General features: G+C 42.0%; 1 protein-coding gene across 2 annotated transcripts in view; it reads right to left on the reverse strand.

The window, feature by feature from the left end:
- Positions 1-10028, reverse strand: part of fam184ab (family with sequence similarity 184 member Ab) — a 97701-nt gene extending 87673 nt beyond the window's left edge. For both annotated transcript variants that reach the window (XM_061242556.1, XM_061242555.1), the window contains exon 1: positions 9190-10028. In XM_061242556.1, the coding sequence (XP_061098540.1) occupies positions 9190-9366 (177 nt within the window). In that variant the 5' untranslated portion in view covers positions 9367-10028. The remainder of the gene's footprint in view (positions 1-9189) is intronic.
- Between the last annotated feature and the right edge of the window lie 439 nt (positions 10029-10467).

The following is a 10467-nucleotide window of genomic DNA, read 5'->3' on the forward strand; positions in this document are numbered from 1 at the left end:
GGCGCACTATTATGCATAGGCTGATATTTTAATATGCCAACAGGGCTATTTATTGCCCTTTTCTAAGATCCTGAGCAGAAGGTGACGCCACTTCCAAAATGACACATTGTTGCTCTCCTCTGCCATTCTGCTGGACCTGAGCCCAGGACAGGACCATCTGTTCTGTAGCCTGAGAGAGCCCATGTCCACAGTGCAGTCGTAAAATCACTGGGTTACATTAGCTCAGGAGGTAAGAGCGATCGTCTGGCAGAAGATTGCCAGTTCGATTCCCTGACCCGGGTGTATCCCTAAGGAAGACACTCAACCCCCAATTGCTTCCAACGAGTTTATTGGCACCTTGCATGTACCTTTCACTGTCAGTATGGGTGAATGAGAGGCATCAATTGCTTTGGATAAAAGCACTATATAAATGCAATGCATTTACCAGTACAGTGATATGTTGGGCTCTTTTTACAATTTTTGTTTTTACTCTTTTTACCATCAACCCCACAACTACAGCTTACAAAAAGAGCATGAAACCAACAATGCTGTCCAACCCCCTCCCCTTCCCAGGTCTGATTCTTCATGGAGTGACAGAATTTTGACCCACCGGGCTACAACTGACAAAGGGAGTGTGCGTTGCGTGTGTGTGTGTGGTAGGGGGGGGAGGCCTTGGAGACTCAAAACTCCACTTTCCCAGTTCCCCAGGACTGCAGAGTCATGGAAACGGAGAGCGGCGGGGCGTGAAATCGAGCGGATATCACCACGGACACCGGGCACAAGGCGGGCGGAAGCCAGGCTCCACTCCCTGCAGAACGACATAGCTGTATTTATGAATGCTATTTCACGTGCCTATGACCTACACACATATTTATTTTCAGAATAACCATCTCCTACATTACCTTAATTAGCGCATGACAGGCTGCCAACTTCAAAGAGATCAAAATAGTGAAGTGGTTCCTCCCAATATTGTTGTTGTTGTTGTTGTTGCTGTGATTATGACAGTTATAGAATCTGCAATGTGCAAATGGTCTGAATGGGTCTATATCAATTCAGTCATCAACTGTCAACCTTAATATCAGATGGTTATGTTCTTGAGCCACAAAACAATTTAGTCACTTACAATTAGCATCCAATACCCAGCACGGTTTCAGCGCTAATGAGATGTTATGCTGGAGTTGAGGGTGTGCTAATTGCCCACTACTACAAACACAGGTAACTCCAACCAACCATATGAGCTGTCCTGCAAACATTCAGAATGAATCGTTCGATGGAAACAACGCTGCCGAACATGTTTGTATGCTTGTATTGGTTCAAAGCTTGGATACTGTTAATATGGGAGCAATGCTTTGAACTACATTCTTGGCAAACATCTTCAATAAAATTCGAATTGACAATAAAACAGCCGTTTCACAGCAATGTGAGGGAAAAAGAGCCCAACCTATCACTGTAATGCTGTCTCACATCACTGCAGCCAATAACATCGTCAAAATTAGAAGAAACGAGTTATGTTTTATGAGAATCTTTTGATATCTTGCAGAAATTCTGTAAAATGCTGCACTGCGCAAGATTTTTTTTAACTGACATGATTGGTTCCGTGCAACACTGTTTTGAAGAAATAAAATTCAAAATGCCAATTCCACGTAAGACGGGCTGGCAAGAAGCAAGGAGATAGGAATGGAATATAAGGCAGAAAGCGATCTTTCCATAGAACGATCTTTCCATCTTCTGGATGTCCCACTAAATCATTAAGGCGAAGAAGCACATAGGTCCTTCTTTAATATTCTGGTTTTGTACATTTTTAAGGTAGGACGATAGTACAGAGTCTTTTTAGTGCATGAGGCGTAGAGAGTTTTTGAGGGGCAAGTCAGAAAAGGGAAAAAGAAAAATTTCTACCTACAGATCTACTGTTGTACAACACCCAGTCAATGTATGGAATATAAACAAAACTAATGAATGACAAATCAATTATGACAACAAAACAGTACAAATGCAATTTTTCAAATCAAAGGGACACATCGGGTACTGTCTTGGGACCAAAGTCATACAAGCTTCTAGGATACATGCGTGTTTAGCTGCCATTAAAAACAAACGTTTCTGGAATCCTTCAGCATACATGTCCATTTGTTCTCATGTATTCAAGCAATTAACACAATCAACATACACAAGGCCTCTATACTGCCAGTGAAACAATGGCTGCCTGATACTACTGCTTCAAGTGTCGCTTGGATCACCACTGCATGTAGAAATACAGCTGTATAGGCAAATCCCAAAAAGTGCTCTCTCCCTCGCCAGCTGGCTACCATTCACATTGTGTATTCCGGTCCATTCCGAGCCCGCTGATCTCCCACACCTCCTGTTTTAATAAGCGCCCACGCAGAGGGTGCAAATGGCCCGATACTGTGACGAGGACACATACGTGGCCGGCCCGGTCGAGCTGTCACTATTATTTTGCGTGAGGTGACACCGAGGCCTCTTTTTTAGCTACATTTATATTCCCTTTGCCACCTGCGTTTCATTCTCAAAGTGAATAAAGTACAGCCGTGGTAGGACACGGCGAACAGAGGCTATTAAAATGAATTTTAATTGATGCGACTGCGCTGCCCTGAATCAAAAATTCACTGCACACATGACAGCGGTCCTCGACCACATCCCTTTGAACAATGTGTCAGACCATTTGCACATTTGCTTCGAAAGGCGAATTCCAGTTTCCAATTTTGAGCGCGGCCTTTCACGACCTCTGCGTGGCTCTGCTTTCATCTTATTCATAAAGGTGCGATTTGATCCCCAAAGGATCTCAGAGTCGTCTAATTCAATTACCTCCGCACAAATACAACGCGGTCGTTAGGTCTCGCTGAAATAAAGGGTAGTGTTACAGCTCCACTGAAAGATCTTGGCAGATGTTGCATCAAATCTCTCTATGAAACACAACCATGCAGTTTTGTGGAAGGCTTCCCCCTTAATGTGATACAACCTGGCCACTTGTATATCATAACGTTCCCGTTCCTGTGCACATGAAAACTGGCGTTTTGTCAGAGGCCTTTGAAATGGAAACCAGAAACATCGTGTAGGAAATTTCTAAGGTTAGGCAATTGTAGGCAATTATCTGCAGTCTGCACAATGAACTTCATTTCATTTACAGAAAAAGGGAATAAATCATATTTTAAATCATATATTCCAAGTTTCGAAAGGTTACTATAAAGAAATCTTTATACAATATAAGATATTGAAATACATATTGTAATGTTTTTTTGGTAATTTATTACACCTACAATAGCTGGTGCACAAGTGACACAGCACTGAAGAAGAATAAGCTGTCTCATCTATAGCTTTGTCACAGAAAATAGCTTTAATTATTTTCAGTTGTTTCTTTCTTTTGTTGTAGTTTGCTGTTTACTCTAAAAAGTGCATTTCCATAGCAACATTAAATATCTGTACAGATTCTGCTGGGAACTCATTTGAATGCCTTACTGCTCAAGGGTAGTAGTTATACTCAGTTCAATTTCACTACATTCTATATTTACACAGGCTAATTTTGTTAGAAATAAAATAATTGAGATTGGGTGATAAATTCTTAAATTAACCTACTTTAATTTTCACAAATCATAATGCTTAAATAATACAGAACGCATAACACTTTACCTTTCATAATGAACCTTTTTTGTTTACAAAAATGTGTTTTAATTAACTATTAATCTATTATATTAGCTCAGAAAGTTCAATTTCAAAATTGCCCCCCATTATCTGCACAAATATTATGTTTCAAAAATAGCCCCAAAATGTAATCCCCATGGGCTTCTTTCAGTATTGACAGACCTGACTGTGATGCACACAATGGGAAATATACATATTCTTTATTTCAAAAGAAATAGGCTACTGGTTTGCATGAATTACTGCATATTTACTTTTGCCCTATGTGTAAACAGCATGAAAAAAAGTGTGAACTGATGATTCATGAGGTGTTCAAGTCTCTGGTATCAATTATCACATGCAGCCAGCTGACACTCGGTGGATATCTAAGGTGCAGTTCCTGGCTAAAACTGCTGCCACATACTTATACTGGCCGCTACCCTGAATTTAGGTTATCAAACATTAACACTGAAAGAAAAGCAATAAAAATGAAAGACCTAGCTGATATATTCACTGGCAACACTGTATATCTTGCATAATGCAATGTAGGGTAGGATATCCCATAGGTCTTTGCGATTACCTCAGGCTTCTCAACAAAGTGGCAGTTCCTGTGCAACGAGCTGTCACTCCAGAACATACTTGTTCTCATAGCAAAGGTTGCTAATAACTGTAGCAAGGGTGGCCACTTATAGACATAGCTGGCTTAAACTAACCTTCAAACCTGCATCGTTTCAGCGGCTAAAAGTACATAGGGACTGCAATTAGCATTATGTTTCGGATGTAATGGCCGATTTATATTCAGAAAGTTCCCATTGACTGCTGAGTGGCTGTGTCATAGCTCTGAGAGCTGTCCAGGAGGCTATAGATGGCAGTGTGAATCACAGGTTCGAGAGGCCGATAGCTTCTTTTCAAGGGAGACTTGACGGAACGCAGTTTCGTGCTGGTGAGACAACTTTTTATAATTCACCAAACTCACCGCTATGCACCACTGCATACCAATTTCCCATCCTTTCTGAGTCTGAACTCATTCCTCAATGGACACTGGCTACAAAGAATAGAACTAAGCAAAACTGACACTCACCGCTATCAGAATAAAGACTGTATTTAACTACAGTGCTTTATACAGTGTTTGATGCATGACAATATGCTTCAAAATAGATCCCTTCTTACATCCATTCTGCCTCTACTTCACACCCAGCTGGCCAGTGGAGGATTGGCTCCCACTCTCTAGCCAGAGTCCTCCTGAGATTTCTTCCAGTCGGGGAGTTTTTCTCTGAAGTGTTTTTCTCTGAAGCATTACCTCACTGCTTGCTGTTTGAGGGTTTAGGCCAGGCTTTTGCCAAATTCTACTTCTGATAAGTAGAGGAGGCCCGGGATGGTTGTCACACTTTTTACTCACTTGTGACTCACTCAATTTCAGCACGTCATATAACAGTCATTTCAACACTAGTGCAACACTTAGGTCATAATATATGTATACCTTTTATCCTCTTGCATTAATATAAGAAAAAGTTAGAAACTCACAAAGACAACCTGTCAATCTGTGACAACCAACCCTGACACACAATATGGGGCTGGTTGTCACAAAAAGATAAATAAAATCTTTTTAAACATTCATAAATATTGTTGTCACCAAATAAGTTCTTTTTTTTTTACATCAAATATGTTTATTTAGAACATACTAACTGATTAAATTAACTGTGAACTCTGACCCCAAAACTGATATCAAAATCTTTGTACAGCGTCTTCTAGGGAGCGAGATATAAGCAGTGTGACAACCAACCCATGTGACAACCACAGTTGGGATCTATCCCTGCTAGACTTGTTAATGGGGTGTCAACATTAGCAGGACAGCTTGGCATGTCTTAGAATGGCTTGGTGACTAGCACAGCCTTCTCTTGGCTGTCAGTGGCATTTTCTGGTGATTCAACATGTTTGAATTGACACTGCAGCATTCTTGCAGGTAGGCCTAATTATTTTACAGCCTGCAGGTCCTAACAGGCAAAACATGGCAAGACATCACAGCCTGCCTGACCAATCAGAGCTGTCGGACCTGACTTGGATGCAGATATCTATCTATTTTCTTCTTACCTAAAATACACCATTAATGAGCGTATGAGCAAAAGTCCCGAAAATTACAGAATGTGATGAAATACTAACAGTAGAAAAATAAAAAGGCAAAAACTCTAGTCTCACTAAAACAAGCATATAGAAGTTTATTTTGCACTGCAACATAATACATTTAGCTGCAGCCATAACTGATTTTTGCCTGTTATGGCAAGATATTATTATTATTATCTGTTCAGTGTGTACAGTGTACAGAGCACCTGCATAATTGCAAAAAATGAAACCAATAATTCATCTCAAAATTACAACTTTTGTACGCACTTACTGCTAATTTAAAGATGAGGGTTGGTAATGTCTTTCACTTTGAGAAGCCGCACTGATAAAGCAGTTGGTAATCAGGTAATCACAAAGCTTTTCTGTAGGTAGATGAGTGAATAATCTGGATGTTGACTAGCACAAAGAGCACGCTCAGTAAATGGGGTGAGCCCCTCATATGGTGTAATAATCAGCGAATCTGTAAAATGTCTGTACAGCATTGATTCAAAAATAAACAAGCTCACCTGCTCCACCGACTCTCCCTTGCGAGGAGCCCCAAGAGAGCCGCAGAATAAGAGACATCTAAATTACTTTAAAATGGCTAAGACAATATCTACCGACAAACCTGAGCAAATGCTCCTCACTTCTGTAATTTACTGAAAATGTTGAGTTTACATCTGCGGCCCACCAAACTGATGATAAGCAAGAAATTTGTCGGACTATAAAATGGTCAGTTAAACTCAGATGGCAATGTGGAAAGATGGAGTACCCTGCTAGAGTGCTATTTTATCAGTCTCTGTAACATTATTTAATCAATATGATGTTTTATAGATCACCCACCTATTTATTTCAGTCTACCACTTGGGATGCAAATGGGAACTGTGCATCCACTGATTAGAGAGGGGGCAAACATTGTCCTCTGACGCGTGTGAAGGCAGTCCATCGATTGTTTTCCTCACTGCAAACGGACCGTTTCAGCCTGTAGCCGAGTGGCTAAGGGACATTCCTGGGACCCAGAAGCTTGGTGGTTCAAGCCCTGGTGTAGCCATGATAAGAGTAAGGCCCACAGCCCTACATTGCAATTAGTCTAATCCATTGTAAGTCTCTTTGGATAAAAGCGTCAGTTCAATGTCTACGGTAATGCTGGTTACAGTTGGGCTCATGCAACTACTGCAGCAGAGTGATGCGCAGCTGAAGCAGACGGACTGAGCAGACACCCAGCTGGCTGGAGGAGCAGCTGAGTGCTAAGGCGAGAGATGCCCCGCTGACAAAACTCCTGCTGATTGGGTGAAATTACAGCCAAGAGCATATTTTATCGAAAAGGTCATAACACGGGAATCTTCATTAAGCTGATTTACCACCGGCTGTGTTGGTCAATAGGGGGTTTGCTGTGAAAGTCAAAGTCAAAGCCAAGAGACTGTAGTGAACAGAAGCAGTCGGCCAATACTGCATCCACGGCTTGTTTAGCACTGAAAAACGCTGCTGCTGTTCTGTGGGTTTCTGTCCAATTCCCCTGGTGGAGTATAAACAGGGCCTAGATTCCCACATCAGCCCAAACTCGTTTCATCTATCTTTAATGGGGCTAAAGTCTGGTGAGTGGAGTACTCTCTGTCACATTCTTATCCACAAAGGAAGCTTCATTCACGGGAGCTGCCGTATAATGCGTGTCACCCTTGTGTAATTTTGTGTCACATCGAAACAAGCATTTAGGAGGCAACACGGTCGCTGTCAGGATGCTTTCAGCCACTAGCACTGGAGCCAACACACTCCTGCTCCTACCGCTGGACCTCTAGATGCTCTTAACTCCCAATTTATTGGTTTGTCGGGCTTAGATGAAGAGTCAGCATTTCTGCAACAAGCTCACCGCTTTCCACCACGGTGGTCGAAATGAAACTTTCATCCGTTGCTTAAGAGGATAGCACTCGGCCCCCGACTGACGGCGAACCACCCGAGGTTTTTGTGTCGGGAAGGCTGAGCCCCTCCGCGACCGTCTAGGATGCATAGCAGCCGCTTCACAGATGAACTGCCGCGATTAACAGGTTGCTGTGACCTGGCTTTTCTGACGCCGCGGTGCAAACGGTATGATGAAGCACGGTGGCGCATTCGTCTTGCTTAGTGACTCGTGGTTTCCCAGCCTGTGGCCTGTCATTGACAGATTGTTTTTGGCCGCAACATCTGGCCAGGTTAGAAACTGGCTATGACGACCCTAAATAACAAATGACAGTGAATCCTGCTTTGGTCACGCCGATGACATTAGAATGACATTCTTCTCGAGCTCGGCAATACTTATTCGTGCGGATTTTATCATTGATACTCGTAGTTAGCCGTGAATAATCAGATAATCACTTTAATGCTAGACAGGCAAACGGGCTTTCAGAAATGAAAGAATATACTTCATACAGTAGCCCAGTTGTTTAGGCTAAGTAGTCTATGCTCAGTAGGTTATATTTTACGAACAATGTAGCTTAGAATCTATAACTAGAGTGGTTATCAGGAAACTAAATGCCTTCGGTGTCCGTTAGAAAACAGGAAAGTCTATCAAATCTATCCGCAACTTTTTGAGAGATAATGTTGACAGGCAGGCAAGAATTAGACTACCACATAGCAGTGAATCAGACTTCCAAGCATTCAAGTCAACGCAGATGCAGCCTTCGTTTCATAAGAAGGAAAAAGGACAACGTTTGTTCAAGGTTGCACACGTACACCCACACACAAGCGCGGCGCGCGCACGCACACACACACTCACACACATTTGATGACATTAACGCGACTACAACAACAGATGATCGGACACCTACTCGTGTTGGCTACATGGAACAGTAGGCTATTGTGACCATGGCGGATAATAAAATAACTGGGATAGTAGCCCAATCTTACAAATGGTATTTAAACTAAATCTTGCAGCACGACTACTCAAATGAAAAGACGATAAATACAATGGTTTGTTAATTTAAAACGTTTTTCGTTTTTAAAATCAACGGATACAATGGCCTACTTCAAAAAGTTTAATCACAAATTTTTGCCTTAAATTGGGTAGGCTCAACCCTCATTTTAGTAGGTACCTGCTTACTAAAATACATTTTCAGAACATGATATCAATAAACAATGTACCAATATTTCTGACAACTAGTTTCAATGAACAATTGGGTCGCAAGCAGGAGATTACACCACTGATTTGGACCCTTAAATTGAATAGCCTTGAGTGATGTGTCCCATCTCCCACTGGGACGCTTTGTAGAATCCGTACATTTGCCTCATTAATCCGTATTGAAACATTTGGAACAGGACGGTTGGGAATGGAAGTCAAGGCATAGTTGGCTACTTGACCAATCTATATGTTTGCCTTGGGTTGTGCTGAGTAGCCTACCCCTAACGTTAGCTATTTAGCATGCCATATTTGACAGTAGCACAGGCAAGGACCGATCCATACATTAAAAAATATCTACCATGCTTAACAATATGGAGTAATTTACGTACCTTTGTAAGCTGTGCAATTTTCTTGCTCATTTTTAGGTGCAGATCTTGGGTATATTCCAGGGTTATGCCTGATTGGTAAGACATTGTCGATGTTGTGGCAGAAATATATTTTCCTGATCCGGTGGATGAATTACCGGCAGGGCTGTAGTACTGCTGCCAATTCGTTCCAGTCGCCATCTTCACGATCCTTCAAATGCTGTTACTATATGATTATATTATAGGAGTATTATCGGCACAATTGTCGGAGCAGCTCAGAGACCGCGGCAGGGAAAAACAGGCAGACGATACTCTCCGTATTAGTGCGTCGTTGCAAAATGCATCAAGACGAACAGCTAGCTTGCTTCTAGCTAGCTATGTAAATGTGCCATTTTATAATGGGTTGATGTAATGTTAGCGCAGTCAGTTAAGAGAGAATTCCAATTGTGTTTAGTTCTCGAGCTTATGGTGTAGCCACCCTTGTTATTTGAACCCAGACATATAATTAACATAACGCACGATATTAATCATAGTGCTGTTTAGAACCCAGCAGTGCTTTAAAATCATAGCTATACCATCACAAACATTGCACTTCTGAAGGCTGCGTTTCGGTATTTTAAATTCCTAAAATTCCTTGCTATGCAATCCGAAACACCGCGGTTTGTTTCAAGCACCTAGTCGACCTCGCGCAGTTCCTACATCTGTTCGTGCGTAATATCAACGAGCTTTCCGATTTCAGGTGTACCACTTTTAACCAAAATGCAGCCTATGCCATGGAGAGAGCCACACTATAAAATCCAGCGACTGTGTTTCTGCTGTTGTGTGTACGTCAGGTTGGCTGGTTGCAGCACTGCTGAAGCCTGTTACCATGGATCACTTCAACAGTTTACATTACTGTCAGTGTCGTCAGTTCCGCCCGGCCCCCACTCCCTCTCTCACTCTTTCACACAGACCCTTTGATGCTCTCGGATATTCTTGGATGCGATGTAAGGTGCTCACAGCGGGTCTGATCCCGTGCACCTGCCCCAAAACAGCTCCTACCGGCGCCAGGGAGGCGGAGTAATTATTCAAAGCCAAGAGGTTTTCGATGAACCGGTCACTTGGCCTGATTTTAAAATGTATTCGTTTAATCTTCAACATCGCCTACAGAGATTATGCCTCGATCTTTTGCTATTTTTCAGAGTTGTGGTTTAAATAAAAGTTTAATTGCAATAGCCTATGCGTAGTGTGTTTATGTATTATTTGTGTGTTCTTCTTGTCAGTTAAAAGATTGCTGCAGTCCCCTACTACTTCAGTTGTTGA

Source organism: Conger conger, chromosome 5 (assembly GCF_963514075.1).
Source record: "Conger conger chromosome 5, fConCon1.1, whole genome shotgun sequence".
Lineage (NCBI taxonomy): Eukaryota > Metazoa > Chordata > Actinopteri > Anguilliformes > Congridae > Conger > Conger conger.